Here is a 22,224-nt window from a genome sequence, read left to right as displayed (position 1 = left end):
AAGCCTCATGCAAGCGACGCAAGCAAGTATTCTGCCAAGTGAGCGATACCCCCAGCCTCCAAATACCCCATTCATCCTGTTGCAGTGGGGTCTCAACCCATTACCCATTCGCAGAAAAACAAAGTCCTGATCACAAGTTAGGAGACCTTTTACATTCCTGATCCTCCCAGGATCACTGTTTCTGGCAGCTTTCTTCCTCCTGTGCTGTGTGCTTCAGCTCCTGGACTTGGCCTACCCAGAGCCACTGTGCTCACAGTTCTCTCTCCGTGAGCCACTTACTTGGAGACATTGCATGGCTAACATTCTATTCAGGCCCTTGCTTAGAGGACTCACTGTGGTAGAAACCTCCCCCTTTGTATGTGTGTCTTCATTTCTGCAGCCAACTCCCACAAGCAAGTTGCAAGGTCAAATATGTTTCATTTCTAGAAGGGCCTAAAGGCTCAAATGGAAAGCTTATGTCTCAGAGACATAGTGAGGTAAATTTTCTTTGTCTGTTCTTCCTTATCTTCAACACATGGTTGCTTTTCCATTTTAAAGCATTTCTTATTTTAAAGAGCTGGTCACGTGAGGACTGTAGGAATTCAATCCAAGCACAAGCGTTAGTCTTTGTAACCATTGTTTTTCACGCTAGTACTGTTTGTCTGGTTGTGTTTCTTAGATCAGGGATTCTCAATTACAGAAAACTGCTCAGGGAAGCACAAAATCCAGCCACTTGTATCGAAGATGTAGCACACTGCAGACTAGTCCTATTGGCCAGGGGTGCAATATCCGCGGTTTCCCAAGCTTCCTCAGAACATAAGTAGGGCTGATGTCAGAGAGAATCTGGGAAGCCATGACTTACTTTGAGCATTCTACCCACAAAGCCATTTCTTTGTGAAGCCGGGTGTTTTACATTCCCTAATCCAGTCGCGCAATTCCTACGTGGAAATATTCATCCCCTTATTATGCGGCTTCAGACCTTGTGGGTCTCACGTGGCCTGAGCAGCTGGTGTGGGTCTAGCCTGGCTCTGAGAAGACTGACAGAGTCCTTAAGAGACTTGGCTGGGCAGGGTTACAGTAAGGAAGCAAGGGTAGGGATTGGGGGGGTGGGGGAGGGCGGGGGGATTGCTATTCGGGAACCAGGAGAATGCAGCGGCGCTTGCGGGCAATGAGCACCCAAGAGCTTCCAGACTGTGCTCTGCACATCCTACAGGCCTCACTGGGTCTGCCCACAACTGCACCTGTCGCCAGCCACTCCCTCCTGACTTCTGCCCTTTCGCTTGACAGCTGAGTGCCTAGGCTCACCCGCCTCTGCTGTCACTCCTAGGATGTAATTAGAGATTAGTCATCTTGATACCACCCACTGGGCGGAGCCTGGCTTAGCTCCCTAATGCTTCTGCATTTGAAATAGGATTGGATTGTGGGGTTCAGCTTTTCCCCTGGCTTGGAGACCACACTATGGCTCAAAAAAGCACTGTTCCCTGAGGAAAAACTGTTTTACCTCTGTCACACGTGTCTTTCAGTTCTTTCCCACTTTCCGACCAGAAAGACGTGTGACAGAATATGACTGTCGCAGCTGGCAATATAACCAGACTATGGGAGTGACCACTGACAGGTGCAAACTCGCGGCCCCCAGCTTCCTCAATTCTAAGATAAGCCTCTAAATTTAAGTGGCTTTCTGGTCATGTGTGGAATTCCAAAATACTCACCTTAATGCCAGTAAAAAAGCCTACCTGTTATTTCTACCACAGGGCAAGGGAAAATGAGCTTTGATTGAATTCCTGTGTACCGGCTTTGTTAACCTTTACTCCATCATGGTAAGGGATTACATCAGAGATCTCCAGGCCACTTCTGCTGAGACAGGGGAGGAAGCTTACAGACAACATGGAAGTGGCTTAAGCCGCCTTGAGCTCTTCATGAGCCCATGTTTAGTCCTCAGTGTCACTGCCTCTGTTCCTGCCCCAGGAGTTAAGCAGCCCTGTAACCATTTAGTACACGTTTGTGTGTGTAAGGGTTGTGTTTCCCCCAGAATTGATAGCCACGTGATAGAACATGGTCGTTTCTTTTATTGATCTGATGCTATTAAGTAAGACATGTTATTGTCATTTACTGCTTAATATTTATTTTAGCATGCTATGTGTGTATATTCAAGTACATGCAAATATATTTATATGTATGCTATTTGTATTTCTTGTGAGGATTGCAGATTCACAGCGTGCCTTATTCCTATAGTAATGTTTGAATTTGCATGATTGACTTTTACGCATGTGTTGATTTTCTTCTTTATAAGACCTACTTACTTTATGTGAGTGAATATTTTCCTGCTCATATGAAAGGTGGCTAGGAGGATGACTCAGATAGATATATTGTCAAAGTCACTGTAAATTTAAAAAAAAATATCAATTTCTGTGCACTAAAACAAGCAAACCAATAAACTGTCAGAGCATGTGAAAATGGCCTTTCTTATCTATAGAATCTTGACATATGGTAGACATAGCCCCTGGTAACAGTTCGGAAAGTGACACTCTTCCAAAGGTGTTCTGTGCATACTGGCTTACCATGGAGTAGAAAGGGGAAAAAAAACCCTATATCTTTATCCATACAAATATCTATCTAGAAAACTTGCCCACTTTGAAATTTAGTAGGACCAGCTCCTTGCAAATGCACAGGCCTTCTTTGGCAAGAAGGCATATGTCCAGAGGAAAGAGAGGTAGGTTTCCCAGTACACAGGAGGCAGAGGCAGGCAGATTTCTGAGTTCGAGACCAGCCTGGTCTACAGAGTGAGTTCCAGGACAGCCAGGGCTACACAGAGAAACCCTGTCTCGAAAAAAACAACAACAAAAAACAGTTAGGATTATATTCTGTTAGAGCCTTGCACCCCGGTAGAACATTTCTCTGTTTCTCAGTGTTCCTGTCTGCAGAATAACACATCAATGAAATCATCAAAATGGCAGCATTGTTTATGGGATAAATAACTCCAGAAGTAAATTAAGGGAAAAGCTTTAAGGGACCAAGTGAGAGTAGAATTAAATGGAAATCCGATAATAAACTTCCAGACAGGAAAACAGCAAAGAAAAGTAAAACAAGAGCAGAAAAGCAGGAAGGATCAGAGGGCAAAAGTGACGTAGCCGCAGCCAAGAAAAGACCAACACATACTAAGAGAGCTCCCCAAGAAACAGGTAACCCACAAAATAATGTTTAAAAAATATAACTGAAGAAATCATTCTACACATAAGAGGTTAACTAGGTCTCAGATGGGCAGGTTGACTGGGAACCTGCAAAGATCAACTCTGATGTATATCCTAAGAAAATGGAAAAGTTCTTTGGACCTCTAAGAAAAAAAAGAAAAAGAAGCCAAGTTACCTGTGTGAGATTCCGGCTGTTATAGTCCCTAAGTGCAACTTGCAGGGACAGTAAAGACAAAACAAGGCTTCCCAGAAACCCAGGGAAATAAAAGACAATGCCAGAATTCCTTAACATAGCTAAGGTGGCCAGCAATTACCGAAAGTATTTAAAAAAACAATTTGTGTGTGCAGTAACTCAAACAAAACCCTTTCTGGGATTTCTATGCAGCTTATTAACAGGCAACCGGGGGAAACTGCAGCACAAGATGGAAGATTAATATATTTGTGTGTAGAATAAATAACACAGAATGGAGAGAGTGGTGCAAAAATACTTGTTAAATAAGAAAAGAAGCTAAGAGTTCCTAAAAAATAGATCTGTAAATGACAAAAATATAAAACATTCACTAAAAATGAAAATCTTCCTGATGCATAAAATAACTCTTAAAGTATTTAAAAATTTTCACGACACATACATAAAGTGAGGTGGATACTCATACACATAAAATTAAAAGTACTTTTTTCATGGGTTGGAGAGATGTCTCAGTGGTTAACAGTGCTTGCTTCTCTTCTAGGGTCCACAGGTTCAAGTTCCCAGCACCCATTTTGGGCAGCTCACATCTGTTTATAACTCTACCTCTAAGGGAACCCGAATCTCTCTTCTTGTCTCTTGGACACTCACATGCACATGGCATATACACATAGACACATAAATAAAAACCAAAACGGAGAATTATTTGTGCACACTTGTGCATGGCACATCGGAGGAGAGAAGAGAGGGGGAAGAGAGAGAATATGTGGAGAATAAATGTGTGTGCACATAAAAGGTCAGAAAACCATCTTCCTCCTTGTTCAAGGCAGCATCTTTCTTGTTCCTTGCCCTCCAGCTTCCCAGACATCCTTTGGTCCCCACTTCCCATCTCCCATGGGAACTCTGGAATGTTTGCCTGTTTATTTATTTATTTGAGACAGGGTCCCACTAAGCAGTCTTGGCCAGTCTTGAACTTACTACATAGATCAGGCTGGCCTTTGAACTCTCAGAGATCTTCTTGCTTCTGCCTTGAGAGTGCTGGGATCAAAGCTGTGTGCTGCCACACCAAGCCTCATTTTCATGTTAGTCACAACGCTGTAATCCCAAACGGAGCTAAGTGCTCATCAGTGAATGAGTGCATGTAGCTGAGGCGCTATAAGTATCCAGCAAGGCCTTGCTTCCTCACAACAGAGAACAAAGTCCTGTCATTTATGGCAACATAGATTGAACTGAAGACCTTAGGCTTAGTGAAATAAGCCAGGCCCAGAAAGCACAAGCCACATGCTTTCACTGGGATGCTACTATGGGTTAGCTAAAACTTATATTTAAAAAAATAAAGGAACAAATTTTAAATTTACCCCCATGACAAAACCTGACCCTGTGCTATCGAAAAGGTGGTCAACTTGACTCACCTGGGAAGAGGACTCTCACTTGAGGACTGCCTGGTCAGATTGACCAGTGGGTACATCTGTGGGTCATTTCTTGGTTAATGACTGAGGCTGGAGGGCCCAGCTCACTGTGGGTGGCGCCACCCCTGGGCAGATGGCACTGGGCTATAAGAAAGCAAACTGAGTATAGCATAGGAAGCAAGCCAGTAAGCAGTGTTCTTCTTAACGGCCTGTGTTCTAGCTCCAGCCTTCAGGATCCTGCCATGAGCTCCCGTCCCCGCTTTTCCCCTTGATGTACTGTAAAGTGTACAGTGAAATAAACCCTTTCCTTCCCAAGTTGTTTCTGGCCATGGTGTTTACCACAGCAGCCGCTAGCAAAGCAGAAGGTGCCTAAAAGCATGGCTGCTTCACCTTGGGATGCAGAGTGTCCTGTGCAGACCCCCGCCTACGCTGCTTCCTCATCAGCTCGCCTGCGATGGGCTGCCAGGTCTCTGTGTATCAATCAGAGCGGAAGGAGTCTTCTGGAGTTTATCGCTGCATCTACTGTGAAGATTTAAGATACTATTTTCTCCCACAGGGCTCTTTTTATAGAGCCTCTTAGGAGAAATCCCTGCCTTGCTTTTATTTTAGAACTATTTCATGTCTTTGGGGTGCTTCGTTCATTTTTGTTCTACACTCAAGCATGTCAAAGAACAACAGAGAGGAGTATGGGAAGGGTCAAGAGCAAAGGGACCCATCCTTACAGTGCACCCACCCACTCAGACAGTCTGGCCTGCAATAGACATTAAGACAACAGCAACCCGAGGGCATATCTCTTTAAGGTTACAGCCCTATGCAGCTCCCTGGTCAGTGTGCCAAGCTACCCATGCTTCACCCTAAAACTGTGAGAGCTGAACCCCGGAGCCTTCGAATTAACCCCAATCCATCTTCTTTCCCATCTCTGTGTATGCTTGCTATTTGAACCGCACCTTCTGAATTAAAAACAACAAAAATTCCCATGATCCTATCAGGAGGCCTCCAATATTACTGGAACCAAGGATGGAATAACTTTTCAGGGTCCTTGTCACACGCATATGTGGGGCATTAGAATCTTGAAAGTGCCCAACAAGAGGAATGGAAGCTGGAAATTCGTTCTGCACCCAGCTCTCAGACCATCTCCTTTCCAGACTCCCAAAGCAGCAAGTCTTCACCGCCACAGGACACACTAGAAGGATGCACAAAGAAAAGGGCGACAACCTATCTCTCCCCGCCTCTCCAAGCAGCTGGGGTTGATAGCTTTAGCTGTATGCTCTTTATCTTTTTAATATTATAAACTCTCAGGATCATACACAAACAGACGCATCATGCAGGTTTTCTCCACTTTCATTGCTAAATAATGCTCACACCATATGCATTTCTGCTTCCCATAGACCAGAATAGCACACTCATTCCTGCAGTACATACAGCCTAACACATGCCCTCAGTTGCCGCATGATATCCTACAGCTCATTATATTCTGTAGCTCTGTAATCAGTCATTTCCCTATTTACAAATTGGGAAAATATAGAAATTAGCATTTTTGTACACGGCCTTCATAGATAGATGCTTTTAACTCTATAGGATGGGGTCTACTGAATCCAAGGCTGTTTACTTATAATTTACTTTCCACAGTGACTATCATGGTTGCACCAGGATCTCTGTTCTTCACATCTTCACCAGAGATTGTTAACAAATCGTTCCTGTAGATGCCAGGTTGATGAGAGAAAACACATTTTGTTTTGGTCTTGTTTACAATGACCTGAACTTTCAGTTAGGAATCAGAAACTTTTGTGGGTCCTATGGCTTTCAAATGTTTTCTCCCAGGCTGTCATTTGCCTTTTGCCTTTGTATCTGCCATGTGGAAAATGATAATCAGCTCTACTGAGCTATCATTTCCATGTGTTTAAAATGACAAATTTGGGGTGTGTAATGTGTTGAGTTTCATGGTAGCCAAAAACCAGTGATGAAGTAGAATATTTTCTTTATTCGTCTAATTTCGTGTGTGTCGTTTATAGTCAATCTTTCCCCAGCTATAGCTCCTGTCAGTACTGGTTTTTCAGTTGGGGCAGACTTCCTTCAATTAATACTTTACTATTCTGCTTTGAGATCTGTGGCATTGTATGCTTTAAGTTCCACTTTGCCCGATGTAAAACTAGCTGAATAGCGTTCATTGTGTGGCTATGTCACAATTTGTTTATCCATTCACTATTAGAGGGACATTTGGATACACTTTCGCTACCATGAATAAAACCTTCCATAATAATTTGCCTGCCAGCCTTTGTGTCCAGGAATGCACTGTTGAGTGACAGGGTCACACTGTTGAGTGACAGGGTGGGTGTATACATACGAAACCAGCAACTTACTTTTAACGTAGTTGTGTTCCTTTCTGTCTTGATGAGTAAGAGTGACAATGTCCAGCAGTGGCAACAGTTTTACCCGGGGGTTCTGTTGGCACTGTACTGGTGTCTCACTATGGCTTTGTTTTGCCTTCTCCTGGTGACTAACGATGTTGAACACTATTTTGTACTTTTGTGTGGTGTATTTATTAAAATATTCCCACTTTAATGTTTTTTATTGTTGACCTATAAGGTATCTTTATTCTGAAGCTGAGACTCTTTTCTCAACATGCTTTGAAAATAATTTCTACTTTGTAATAACCTTTTCTTTTTTCTTTTTTTTAAGAGTTGTATAGGTTTTAAAATTTTGTGGAAGGCAACTTAGTGACTTCTTTATGGTTCATAATTTGCATTTTCTTTAAACAACCTCTGTGGATCAAAGGTCACAAAGGGTTCATTTCCTTCATATTTCATTTGGGAGTTTTTATAGTATATGCCCTTCAGGTTAGATCCAACATGTTTACAGTTAATTACTAAATGAAGAAGAATGCTAAATATTATTATATTCACATTTCACATTTTATTTAAAATTATATTTTTGCTCTATGTACATGTGAAAGAAAATTCTTAGAAAAACATACACATGTTTTGAATATTTTTTAATTTAGAAGTTTATCAGCAGTGGAATTATAGCAAGTGTCCCATTACTTTTTCCCAGGACTGGAGTTTGGACACAGGGCCTTATGGGAGAGTTTTTCCACTGGGCTACATGCCTTTCTTCCTTATAAGATTATCTGATTGGAGGCACACAGACTGCATGTGCCCAGGGTAGGTATTACTGGGGCTCAACACAACACCGGAAAATGGCTTAGACATTATGTGATACTTTTTGAAACTCAACTAAAAAACTCTTGAGAATGAGTTCTCCATGGAGACATGATGCTTTGATGCATTAAGAATCGATTTCAAGGGCTAGAGGATGGCTTAACGGGTAGAGTGCTTGATGCACAAGCACAAGGACATGAGTTCAAATCCCTGGCATCCATGTAGAAATCTAGGTGTGGCAGCATTCTCTTGTACCTTCAGTGCTTGGGGATAGAGACAGGCAGATCTTGGAGACACACTGTCTGATCATGCCTCAAAAGCAAGGAGCAGAAATGATTGGAAACGATATCTTCCACATGTAGCTACACAGGCAAGTGCACCCACACACTAATGTGCTCAACACACACACACACACACACACACAAATCTACTTCTAAAAGTTGAAGTTATACTAAGCAAAATTAAATTTAATTACATTTTATATTTTACTAGACACCTTGGGATTTGTTAAAAATCTGCTCAAGGCTCTTTGACTTTTCTGATAAAGTCCTTCAGCTGGTAGACCTATCCAGTAAAAGGATTTCTGAGCCTCAGGTCCAAATTTCTGTGGTGTTTCTAGAGTGCTGCATTCCCAGAGAATTAACTCAACTTTTACGTCTTCTTCAGTATTATATTTGTGTTCTATAAGATCACCGAGAGTTCACAGGAAATGCTAATTAGCAAAGCAGAAGATTTAATATAAATGTCTTCATGAATACAGTAAGTGAGTTATTTGTCTTTTTAGTAAACTTTTGGCAGAATGTAGTTAAATCAAATTTCACTCAAGTTAGTTTTTATTTTTTTATTTTTAGATTAACGTTAGTATACTTAAATTCTTCATTACTTGAGGGGACCTCTCCTCAAGTAATGTGACTAGGGAGAAAGCGTTGTCAGTGTTCTGTTTTCTGTGTAGATGTGAAGATCAAAGCTCAATCCTTAGCCTCCGCATCCTTTAAAGGGGGGGGGGGCAGGAGTGGCCTCCATTTGTAACACTAACACTGGGACAGGCAGGATAGGCTGGCAAGGTGGCATAGCCTCACTAGTAAGCCCCAAGTTCCAGTGACAAATCCTTGTCTCATGAGACAAGGGACCCAGTATCTTGAGGAGCAACACCTGAGGCTGGCCTCCGGCTTCCACATGCATGCATGCACATAAACACACACAACGTGTACAAAATTAACTTTCAAAATATTTTTTTTCTGAAGCTGTTGCATTAAGAACAGCCTGTTGTCCCTGTCTGAAAGAATTACAGGGATGGAAATGGAGAGGAGCCTGAGGAAAAGAAGGTCCAGTGACAGGCCCAAAGTGGGATCCAGTTCAAGGGGGGTCCCAAGGCCTGACACTATTACTGAGGCTATGGAGTGCTCACAAAAAGGGATCTATCTCATGACTGCCCTCTGAAAGACCCAACAAGCAGCTGAAAGAGTCAGATACAGATATTTGCACCCAACCTATGGACAGAAGCAGCTGACCCCTGTTGTTGGATTAGGGAAGGCTGAAAGAAGATGAGGAGAAGGGCAATCCTGTAGGAGAACCAACAGTCTCAATTAATGTGGACCCCGAGATCTCTCACACACTGGACCACCAAACAGGCAGCATCCACCAGCTGATATGAGTCCCCCAACACATATACAGCAGAGGACTGCTGGTCTGTGTTCATTCAGAGATGATGCACCTAACCCTCAAGAGACTGGAGGCCCCATGGAGTTTAGAGGTCAGGTGGGGTGGGGAGTGGGGTCATCCACGTGGAGTCGGGGGTGGAGAGCAGGTATGGGATGTGGAACTGTTGAAGGGTGGACAGGGTGGGGAGGTAAAATATGGAGTGTAAAATAATAATAATAATAATAATAATAATAATAATAATAATAATAAAAACAGCCTGGAAACCTACATGCTAATAAGAGATGTCATTTTTAACCAATAAGTTTCCAAAGCTGTGTGGATCTGAATACACTTACAAGCTCAGCAGAGACATGACTAAAGGTCCCCTCCCCTCCTCCCTAACCATAGCCTGGACACTAAGATGGCTCCTACACTCTAATCCTTCTCTACTCTACTATAACACAGCCAGGAAAGCTAGCAGCACTTTCAAATGCACACATTGAATTGTAGCAGTTTTTCTACTTAAAATCCTTCAGTATCTTTTTTGTTTTGTAGGATAAAGCCCCTCCTTGCTTGAGTTCCCGAAGGCCCAGTGCCTGCCAGCCCTCTCAGCTGTCTCTCCCCAGTCTTCCTTTCCACCAGACCCCAAAGGCTTTTGTTCCTTCAGTATGCATACACCTTCCTATGAGAACCTTCCTTCACCTTCAGCGTCCTTCTGATGGGAAGAACAGGCTCCGCCTTATTGTGAAGCCAGCTTCAGGTCTTGTTTGTATGTTACTTCTTCATTGGGCAAAGGAAAATCAACCTCTTCTTGTTCTCCTCTTCACAGTAGAACTTAAATGATTATTTGTGTAAGTACAGGTTTAACATCACACTCCTTCTGAGTTCTGCCTCAGCAGGGCACCTATTTCTTATAACTCAGCCTCGTGATTGAGTGACTCTTGCCAAGTTACAGTGCATGGCGTGTTGGAAAGACACAGAACTTATTTATTGGATGGATGATTGCAGAAGCAGGTGCTCTGTAGATAGTCATAACCTCCACATTGAACCAAACATGTAATCCTAGGTGTATAAATGTGAGTTTTAGACACCATTGGCTCTCTCTGTATTTATTTGCAGCAGAAACCATGTCTAGCTATGTAATTACCCAGGTGTATTGCGAGAGTCATTGGGCATCAACCGTTTATCTGCAGAGAGATCATGGGCAATCCACTGTCAGAGCCTGCTGGGATTGTGTTCCTGCTGAAAGCTTTCATTAGCACCTGAGATGAGGGCCTTGGTGCACTGCCCATCAGTCTGATGGGCAGCTGAAGGCCTATTCAGGTGCAAGGTAATACGATCAGAGTCCGAAAGGATCTCACAGCACAGGTCAAGAAGAAGAGCAAAGAACAATGTGTAAGCCAAAGGAAATTTGAGAGAGAACCCTTAGCTCCTCTGAATGTACCCGAGAAGGTACGAAATGAGGAGTCTTAAGACCAACACCTGAATGGCATGAAGATTCTAACTCTCTAGCTGAGTCTCTTTCATGGCATGCTTGTCAGGGACATTGATGTGATGTTGGGGTCCATCAACAAAAACTGTGTCGATGCCTTTTGAAATCCCAGTTCTTCCCTGGGGGGGACCACCCTTGCTCTGTCACATCCAGTTCTCTAGAAACTCATGTGTGTAGGGAGATGGCAAGGGCCAAGTGGCTGCAGGGATTCCAAACTGTAATATGAGAATGTGCAGGAGGCTGAGGCTCCCCACATAACTATAGGGGATTTAGGAGGCTGTAGTGGTGGGGGGTGAGAAATATCACGTGCAAATGAGGGTTATCAGATTTGGTTCCTTTGGTATAAAGGGTGTGAAACACAGCGGGGGTTCCTCTCTGCCCCCCCTCGCACCCCCACCTCTGCGCCAGAATTAGGCACAAACCACACCCAAGCATCTGTTTTCACACAGAGAGAATCTTCATTAAGCATGGAAGAAAAGTTGACAGAAAAACAGCAGCCAGTGACCTTGCAGGGGTCACTTTTAAGAAGAGAAAAGGGTGGGGAGAGGTCTGTGTTAGAATGGGTGAGGATGTGGCGGTGTATTTTGATTGGGCGTGTTCATTGCATGAACCAAGAGGGAGGCTTTTGACTGCTGGACTTCAATATTTTGAGAGCTGGACCTAGTTTCTCTTAGGAAAAAAGCGGGGGGGGGGGGGGGGAGCTTGGGAAACTGAGTTACAGAGGGCTTACTAGTTCATAAGGGGTCCTGGGTTCTTATAAAGATCTAAAACCTTACGTAACCTGGGCCTTAGCATATTTGAACTGCTATACCAGAGATACATGAGTAGTTACAGTAATTATTTGGAAAGGTCTTGTGCGGGTTGGTTTTCTGTCAACTTACCTCAAGCTAGGGCCATCTGGGAAGAGGGAATCTCAACAGAGAAAATTATAGATTGCTTATAGGCAAGTCTGTGGGGGGTGGGGAGTGTTTCTCGATTGTTTATCAGTATATGAGGGCCCAGATCACTGTGTGATGCCAGTGTAGGCAGAGGGGCCTGGACTGTATATGAAAGCTATATTGCAGGTACTGGCTTTTAAAATAACCTTATTGTATGTGTATAGATGTTTTGCCTGCATGTATGTATGTGTACCACTTGTGTGGTTGGTACCCAGGAGGACAGAAGAAGGAACTGGAGCTCCTGTTACTAGGGTTACAAATGGCTGTGACCTGCCATGGAGGTGCTGGGATTCAAACTTGGATCCTCTGTGAGAGCAGTCAGTGCTCTAACCACAACCTCTTCAGCCCTGACAAACAATTTGACTTAAAGGCTGCATTTTCTAGAGGAGATTACACAACACGCTAGAATTCAGGGTTGCCTTATAAACATAATGACCAAGGCAGTGGTAAAACTGTCTTGAATTTTAAAACATGGGTAGTTTTAGAAAGTGGAGCTGGTCTTGGCATTTATTAATACAATAGACTGTATTTCTTGAAACTTTGAGTCAAGAAAAAATCTCCTTCCTTTTAGGTTCCACCTGTTATGTGTCTTGTCAGACTATATACATATACATATACATATACATATACATATACATATACATATACATATACATATACATATACATATACATATACATATACATATACATACATATGGATATAGATACAGATATACACACACAGAGTCAGTTTTTGGATCAATTCCTTCTTATAAAGGGGAATAGTGCCAATTTAAAACATGTTTTGAGCCAGACTTGGTGGCACAATTTGAGGGGTGGTGGTGTCAGGCAGATCTCTGAGTTTGAGGTCATCCTAGTCTGTATGTGAGTTTCAGGTCAGACAAGGTTACATAGTGAGACCCTGCATCAGATACACTTAACACATTTATCTCTCTAAGGCGTAGGAACCATTGATGAAGAGAGGGTAGATTGATGCCGAGAGCCAGAGGTGGTGCTATTACAGGGAAACCGTTCTCTGGACACAAAATGATGGCTGCCCGCATGAACTCACAGTGACCTGTGGGAGAATGCACACGACCCATGAAAAACTCAGGACAGACAAAATCCCAATACAGGGAGGTGGGCACACAAAACCATCCCACTCTGGCTGGGGATCTGGGGCGTCCTCTGCTGGAAAAGGGTCAGTGTTTGGTTTGTTGGTTGTTTAAACTGTGTGTGACCCTGGTAGGTAAATGACATTATAGGGCAGGCCCTAATCCCAAGAGTAGCTGGGTAACACAAAGTGGACTGGTGTTGTGTGACAAGACACCTTTGGGAGACACAACACCCACACCTACTTACCCCAGATTGGGAACCCACAGAAGACCAATGTATGGATACCCCAAAGTCTAACTTGGTGACCCACTGAGTTTTATTGGGTTACTTGCAGGAGTAGAAATGACTCAAAGACAGTTGCATCACCAAGGCTCACCCAGCATGGGTGAAGGCTCAGAAAGTGTAGGAAAACCGAAGTACCTTGCACAGCCTGCAGGCGGCTCAGCTGGGTAGACAATGTTCACTCCAAGTGCCCCTGACCTAAACCTCTTTCTGACAGGGGCTCTGGTCTCAGAGTCCTCTTTGCAGCTTGTCTCATCTGAGAAGGACTCTCAGCTGTTCTAGATTACCCTGGCAGGGAGAAGTTAGTAAATCTGGTTGGTTTCAGGGCTTTCTGCAGCTATTTTGGGTCACTTTACCTACTAGCTTCAGGAGCTTCCTGGAGGATGGGATGTTTCAATCTTGGAGGAAGACGTTACATAACAGCTGAGTGGATTTAAAAGAAAACATGAAGCTGAATAGTAGGGAGGTGAGGGCCAATTTAGAAGAAATTAGGGCAGGGGGCAAATATGATCAAAATACATTGTATGAAATTCTCAGAGAATAAAATATGAATTGTATCCTCTAAAGACTTAAGCTGCCTTGGGAGAACTTTGGACATTTGTCTAGTCAGGTTCCTGGTGCGGTTTACCCAGCATGCTTTTCTGCTATGATACGGCCGTAGCTCGGTGGCCATGGTATTGTTGAGGGCATTCATCCACTTACTTGTTACTTGTAGTTTGGGGAGAAGGTAAAATGTCTAGAGATATTGTTTCTTTTATCACATTATTTTCATTTTCCAAGTAAACACCCTAGTGTTGGGAATTCTCAAAAAACAAACAAACAAAAACCCAACTTGTTCTAAATACTGCCATTTTGTTTTTAGGCTCCCATTTAATCACAGGGGCAAACTAAATTCAAGGTTCTAGGCTCTAGGGGATCTGGGGACTTCCCAATAGCTGAACAGCTTCTATTGAAAGGATGCACTTGTCTGAATCCAAATATCTCAGGGACAACTTGTAAGGAGACAGTTGTCTGAATTCAGATATCTCAAGGACAACACCATCTTGCTATCTGGGTTAACCTAAGGTAATATTCCCAGGCCCAAGAGCCAACTCCTATACTAATTGGTGGAAAACTGTAATAATAACTTGGCGCAAGTGTTTATGAGATGTGAGCTTAAATATCCTGTGATATTCTGGCTCTTTGCTTCAGTTCAGCTCCTGAGTCTTTTCTGAGGTCCTGAACCAGTAACAACTTGATTACAATACATTTTTGTCATCTTCATTGACCTGGTGTTTGAGTTATGTTGGATTTAAGCAGACCCTATAACAATGGTAAGATACGGTTAAGTCATATGAAATGCTTAATAAATTACCTCAAGGAGGCTAGAGAGATGGCTCAGTGGTTGGAGCTCTTATTACATTTGCAGAGGACCTGGGTTCAGTTCCCAGCACCCACACAGCAGCTCACAACCACTTGCAACTCCAGCTCTAGGGGATACCACATTCTCTCCTGGTCTCCAGGAGCACTGCGCACATGTGCTATGCATACATACAGGCAGGCCAACATTCATACACATAAAATTGAGATAAATAAGTCATTTACAAAATGAAATGACCTTGACAGCATGTCCACTGGGGGGAGGTTCAAGGTAGGATCTCTATTAGTCATACACTTGGAAGAAATCACTGGGGATTCCTCACTGGCAAGATAAGCGGAGGTCTTGATTTCTGGTCTCAATGAAACAGACTTGTTTGGTGTCCATCTCTTGGCTTAGCTCCGAGCCTTACTTTTGCACTAGAATTTGAAGAAGCAGAGCATGGTGCTTTGCATCTAGTTAATTTGGTGAGTGCATTCTACACTCATCTCTGGCCTCTTGAGTAGCTCAGAAGTAGATATCTCATCATTTATTGAATATGTAATACATATCCCAGTTGGCTGCATTTTCTAACAAAGGGTAATCAGCATGAACAGAATACTTCGGGAGAGTATTTCAGAATAACTTTTAGTAACAATAAATAGTAAAATACATAACTGGATCCAGTGGGCAGAAAAAATTAATTTTGTGTTTTTTATTGAGCAGCCCAGAGTCAGTAAGACAAACAAATACATATATTGGCATTTGTTTACGTATTGTCTAATGACTTAAAAAATATTTAGGCTGCATACTGAGCCATGCAAATGTTTCAGAGATACCTGGGATGGGGTCCCAGACCCAAGAATTGTATCCAAAGGATACTTTTATCCAGTGGAAGCTGTGAACATCTGGGTTCTGAGAACATTCTTGTTCGGGGAGGGAAGGCTTGTGTAAGCTTATGGGACTTTCCACCCTGACAGACTGCCAGTCTTGCAGCCAAGAGGCCTCCAAGAGCAGTCTAAGTGTGGCCTTAAGTTATCAAAGGCTTATTGTGAAATAAAGCCCTAAGCAGGAGGCCACCATCTCAACAGTGACTCATGTCTTGGGGTCAATCGCGAATGACGAGTGGAACGTGGCCCTCCCCAAGTAGGGAGACGGAGGATTACTTTACAGTGCTTAGTTTGAAGGGTCCAGATCTGGTCTCCCAGGACAGTTCAGAAAAAGCAGTTTTGAGGGGCAATCCCACTGGCTTCCCTATTCCTGGGAAGGGCGTGTCAAACCACAATGCCAAATCAAAAGATGTAGGGGTGTGTGGGTAGGTGGGTGAGTTCCTCTGGTCTCCTTTGATGAAGGCGACCTCAATACTGGACCACCTCTCTGCCCAGCACATGACCTGCTTCAGATCCATCTCTATGGATATTCTTTCTCAGTTCCCCGAGCCACCAACCAATCTGCCCCCATCCTCTGGCAAGTCCTTCTAGGGACTGGGGAGGGTTGGGAGCGGAGGGGTGTCCAGGCAATCCAGATTACCAAGACCATTGCAACCAGAAGCCTGGCTAGAGGAGGGAGGACCCTGGACTCAGCCACGGTGGGCGCGCCCTGCCAAGGAGGGCGGAGGGCGGAGCAGGAGAAGGAGGGAGAAGGGAGGGCATGTGAGCGAGTGAGATACAAGAAAAGCTTGCGCGCCACCGCCCTCCTCGGGAGAGAGGCTGGAGTGAGACTGAGCGGAGAACCGCATTTCAATGAGGACCAGCTCCAGCGCATCGGTGCACTAGCGGTCGCAGCTTCCAGACGCTCGAGCTCGCAGCCCCAGCCGCGCCCAGCCCGGCGAGGACAGCTCCAGCAGCCGGCCACAGACAACCCAGCCTCCACCCGCGACCGGTGCGTGCTTTGCCTGGGCTGGGGAAGGTGCGGGCAGGCCCGGTGGTGCCGTCTGACCACAGCCCTGGAAGCCCTGGCCAGGATGGACCCCACTGGGCGGCAGCCGCCCCGCCCGCCGTTCCTCGAAAGACGGCTGCCCTGGGCTGGCTAGTTTAGTCCAGCCAGGAAGCGTTGTGTGCCCGCGGCCCCAGGGTTGCTGGCTCCTGCCTCTTTTGTCTGGTGCCACCGGCTTTAAATAGGGAGTCTGGAGGGTTGGGCCCTCCAAGGCTTTCCATCCCCTTGTTGTTGGAGATAGAGAGCCGCGGAGGAGCTGGGAGAGGCGCTTGTCATTGTCAGGATTGACTGTGGAGCTAGGACCAAGTGGGCAAGGAAGGAGTGGCTGGGCCTGGCCTCTTATTGTGTGTATGCTTTCCCGAGTGCCCAGGAGGGTGGCATGTGCCTGGTGATGGGGGCTGCAGTGTAGGCGTTGCAAGTACCTTTTTGCATGGTCTCAAGTTCCTCTGGGGACAGCCAGGAAGCCTTGTGTACGAATTAGTACCTGCAGTGCTAAAAGCATGCAGAGAGGAAAAGACATTTTCCTCCTAGGGGGAGCGCACACACAGCGCCGCAATGCCCTACAAAAGAGGCTGCTTTTGAAAATCAGGTTTCTGAGGCATCGCCACTGGATTTGGCAAGGAAATCCTTGTGGGTGAGAGAAGTAACAAGAAGATTTCATTCAAACAGGGCTCCCTCTCTGACTGCACCTGTGAATGTGTGCCCAGGTTACTGTGCACGCGCGCTCGGCTGCCACACTGCAGGGTGTTCCGAAGGGGGGGGGGTAGACCGTGTCATGACTGTTCCTAAATATATCGCCTTTCAATGGGAAAGGAAAGTAGGGCAGCATTTTAGGTATGGAATGTTTCATGAATGCAGGTTAGGAGGGATTTCAAGAGAGGTTATATGTAAGAAAATTTAAAAGATGTTCACACATCCTGTGATGTGCTGGCTTGGGTGGTGCATGCACTCCGGAGATACACATGCATGTCTTTTATTCCATGCCTCTCTATCCACCTGAATCCTAATCCAACTGCTAAAATGTGCCTTGGGATTTCTATGTGTGATGGCGTGGATTTATGCTAGATGTGTGTGTGTGTGTGTTTCTAAAATTGATGAAATGGGAGCTCATTCACAGAAAGGTGAATATAATATTCCTTAGAATGGTGAGAAACCCCACAACGAGCAACACTGCTTCTCTGGCTTTATAATATTTGTAGAGTATGATAAGAGTCCATGCTCTTCCCCACCCACAGTTTGTAGTCTCTGTGGCTGAGGGTTCTGAGCACCTTCTTGGTGCCCACACTTGTATCCAGAGACTTCTAGCCTCCCATGCTCTGCAAATGCTGGCCAAGTGTGTTCTAGCTAGCTTCCTGTATAGGAAGTGTGAAGCTGTGGAAGCCGGGAGAATTTTCTTCTAGAGTTCTTAGTTCACATGTGTGAGTAAGACTCTGAAAGCAGAGCCAGCAGAGGCGAGGGGAGGGCACCTGTTTTCATTCCACACATGATTCCCAGAAGACTGAAGTGTGCGCGGCGGGCCTTGGCTTTCAGTTAGTGGAAGCTGTGGCTTTGGCAGCTATTTCACTTCGAGCATAGCTCTGTCATGCTGGTCCCATCACTGCCTGCTCATGGGTGGGGAGCAGGGAATGTAATGCCTGCCCTGGATGAGCCTGTTACTAAAATGAGCAAACCCTTCTGTTTTAAATAGATTTTCTATCATTTAGTGTGGAATCTTGATCCTAAAAGCATTCCCAGTTTGAATCGCTGCCAAAACATTTTTATTTTTTATTTTTTTTGATTTTGCCAATTGTGAACCACTGAAGACCCTTGGAAGTTGATGTCTGCCATCTCTGGCCACATAACAGTGTCACTCTTTTGCTAGGTTCCTCTTTATTTCCTTTTGCATAAGTCAACTTGGGAGGAAGCCCCTAGGAATGGAAGGATGGCCAGTGCCTTTAAAAAGAAAACAAATGCAACCAAAAGTCACCTTGGCATTTACCATTAAAGTTCTGGTGAGCTTAGTGTGTGGGCATAGCTTTGCAATCTCCTCCATCCCCTTCCTCGATCAACCCACATACCTTTTTGAAGACTGACTACTTAACAAATATATGAACAAAGTAGGAGCAGATACCAATATCAGAGCAGAATTTGGGTTCTGTTATGCAGCTAATACCCAATGGGACTGGTCCCACTGGTGACTATTTTGAAGTTATTTACTTACAAACCCGACAAAACCACTCCATAGCTGGTATAGCTTTTATAAAGATGCAGAATTAGGCTACAATCGCTTATTTATGAGGCACGAGAGACGGTTTTTCTGCTTGAACTGAAGATACTCTGCACTCACACTAAGGGTTTTAATTCCTCTCAGTGGAGTTAACAACAGAAGAGAGATGTCCAGGATAAAGCCCAGACAAGTGTGGTGGCTTTAAAACCCACGTTTCCCATGGGAACAGAACCTAGTGTCACGGGGCTGGAGACCAAGAGCACTAACTTTGGAATCCCGATCAAAAGAACTTGAAAATCCAACTCCTCATTTGTAACTGGGAGACTCTGGGTCAACCCTGTTTCCCAGACCTAGCTTTGATGAGACTACATGCCTTGTTGGAGCTGTGTGAGTTTTAGAAGAGGGTTCTGTTTATGTCTCTTCTCTCATAGAACTGGTCACTGAATCGTCAAGTCATCAATATTGCTTTCTTTTACTTGATTCATTTTTTGGAATGATTTCTACAAATTCTCTCACTATGATTTCATTGTGAATTTTCTTATTACAAGTTTTAGATAATTAACGAGTAAGTATTAAATTAGAGCTTTTTGAGACAGGGTCTCCTGTAGCCCAGGTTGGCCTTGAACTTAGTATTTGTGGCCGAGGATGACCCATAATGCTCTGTTTATACACATTTTAAATTAAATGGACGTTTCAGCTGAGAAGTAAACTCTACTCTCTCTGAGCGGCTCAGGGGCTTCAGTTTGCTGAAGGTGAAGGACAAGTCACAAGAAGAAGCAGAAGTTTTGTTGAGTTTGGGTTGAACTTCACATCAGTGACTTGGGAAGTAGCAGGATCTTTTGTTCTTCCTTCGGAGTTCTACCTCACATATAGCCTATTTCAGTGTGCCTGAAATCTTGTCATGAGAGACGTATTCTTATGATGTAGGCTTTCCGACTTTCTAGATTGTTGTGTTGAAACACAGATATTCCTTCAAGGATGACAATTCTTTATCACTTTGCTTCTAGCAAGAGTGGATTTATCCAATAAGCAGATGCCTGCCTTGCAAACAGAGGTAGTAGATGGTTTTGTTTCCCCTGGTAATCTCTGTACCAAGGTCAGGAATAGAAGGCATGTTTTCCATCAATAAATCAGTACTCATCATATGCAAGATTTATAGGTTTTAACAGTGAATATGAATAATGAAGTAGATACTATTCCTACTCCTGTTTGCAACTGAGTCTTACAGGTGCCAACCAGGTAGATTTCTCAGGCTATACAGGTGGTATGAGGCCAAGTGTGTTCATCAGCCTGAAAGATGTCTTCCTGCCCTTAACCACATTTTCCCCCTCTTCTATCTTCTTTCCCTTTCTTTTTACATCTTACCCTTTCTCTCTCTCTCCTGACCATCTTTTTGTCATCTTCTCTTTTTTTTTTTTTTTTTTGGTTTTTCGAGACAGGGTTTCTCTTTATAGCTCTGGCTGTCCTGGAGCTCACTTTGTAGACCAGGCTGGCCTCGAACTCAGAAATCCGCCTGCCTCTGCCTCCCGAGTGCTGGGATTAACATCTTCTCTTTTTACCCCATTTTATCACTAAGCACAAGCAAAGGGTTGAGATGAAATCACATTTTAGCATATGGGATACATGTTTAAGTCTTTTTTAAAAGTGCATAGAACCTCTGGATTGGTTTAATTTCCTTTCCGCCTGGTCTTAGAAACGCACACGTATGATAGCTTCTACAGTCTGATCCCCCACTTCCCTTCCACCCCCTGCTTAGTACATGAAAGCTCTTCTTTTTTTAAAACCTGCTTCTGGGATTGGCACACTACCTGGGCACAGTTCACAGTGAGCATTATAGTCAGGCAAAGCTAGAGTGTGGGGGTGGGAGAGAGTGTTTTCTGTTGAAATATCTCTCAACTATATTACTTCGGGAAATTTAAGAGAAAATATTCCAGGCATCGGTTTCTCGACCTATAAATAGGGAGGGTGACACCTTGAGAGGATGTGACTGCAGCCTGAGGGATGATAGGCAGGCAATAATGGGGGTTGTTGAATATAACCAAACTGTGGTTGAGTAATAGGCCGTTACCAATGAGATGTGTTTTTTCCATTCCTTTCTTCTTCTTCTTCTCCTCCTCCTCCTCATTCTCTCCCACTCCACAACCCAAATACATCACCAGTGTTTAAGCTCAGCTGCTCTCAGAGTCTCTCAACCCACGATCTTCACATAACCAATCTGAATCTCTTTCTGGCGCTTGCAGGTTCCATAAGCAAGCCAGCCATGTCGTTCGGCAGAGATATGGAGTTGGAGCATTTTGATGAGCGGGACAAGGCGCAGAGGTACAGCAGGGGGTCCCGTGTGAATGGCCTGCCCAGCCCCACACACAGCGCCCACTGCAGCTTCTACCGCACCCGCACCCTGCAGACGCTCAGCTCCGAGAAGAAAGCCAAGAAGGTTCGATTCTACAGAAATGGTGACCGCTACTTCAAAGGAATTGTGTATGCCATCTCCCCAGACCGCTTCAGGTCTTTCGAGGCCCTGCTGGCTGATTTGACCCGAACTCTCTCGGATAATGTGAATTTGCCCCAGGGGGTGAGAACCATCTACACCATCGATGGACTCAAGAAGATCTCCAGCCTGGACCAGCTGGTGGAAGGTAAGCCTTAGAGAACCTCTGGGGACCCTGCTTGCAGCTAAGGGTCACTAAGGGTCACTTGTCTTTTAGCCCATGGCTAGGAGCTTCTACTGTTTAACATGCTTAAATTTCCTGTTCTTTTAAAAAATGAAAAGAAAGTGAATGGCATTCAGCCGGTAGCCCTTAATAATAGCAGGCAGAAGGAAAAGATATCAAATCCCAGAGCGGACTGTTTGCTTTCTCAAACCCACGTCCTTTTGTGTCTTCAGTTGTGTAGCTCAGCGTTCAGGGGTGTTTCTAGGCACCAACTGAGATTTTGGACCACGATGTTCAAAAGGTCCTGAACCAAGGATATGAAATTAATTTTAGAGTAGAGAGGGAATTTGGAGATATATATATATATATATATATATATATATATATATGCATACACATACACACACACACATATATATATGTATATATATATATACATACACATTCATTCATTCATTCATTCATCCATTCATTCATTTTATTACTAGGTACCTGAGACCAGAAAACTCAAATAATGTGTCTATGGTTATATGTTAAGTTAGTGGTGACCACTAAACCAAAAACGGGGTCATTTGACAATGCTTCCCACTGGGCGCCTCTTGGCAGGGTTATTGTCTTCCTGGGGCATTCGAGAACAGGAAGAAATTAGTCTGTTTGTATTATTTTAAAATCCAGTTCATGCTAACAGATAATCTGTTGTGGACATTTAATGTGAAACCAGCATAGTT

The 22,224-nt window shown here is 44.1% G+C and overlaps 1 protein-coding gene across 5 annotated transcripts in view; it reads left to right on the top strand.

The window, feature by feature from the left end:
• The first annotated feature begins 16,371 nt into the window (after window positions 1–16,371).
• Window positions 16,372–22,224, top strand: part of Dclk1 (doublecortin like kinase 1) — a 309,605-nt gene continuing 303,752 nt past the window's right edge. For 2 of the 5 annotated variants that reach the window (XM_021157493.3, XM_029475006.2), the window contains exons 1-2: window positions 16,381–16,585; window positions 21,086–21,481. In XM_021157493.3, the coding sequence (XP_021013152.1) occupies window positions 21,106–21,481 (376 nt within the window). In that variant the 5' untranslated portion in view covers window positions 16,381–16,585; window positions 21,086–21,105. Of the gene's footprint in view, window positions 16,586–21,085; window positions 21,482–22,224 lie in introns of all 5 variants that reach the window. The other 3 variants (XM_021157495.3, XM_029475007.2, XM_021157502.3) reach the window with 2 other exon arrangements.

Source organism: Mus caroli, unplaced genomic scaffold, assembly GCF_978045245.1.
Source record: "Mus caroli unplaced genomic scaffold, Mus_caroli_1 scaffold_3, whole genome shotgun sequence".
NCBI lineage: Eukaryota > Metazoa > Chordata > Mammalia > Rodentia > Muridae > Mus > Mus caroli.
Note: the sequence above shows the minus strand (reverse complement) of the source record. Positions and strands in the feature narration are given on the sequence as shown.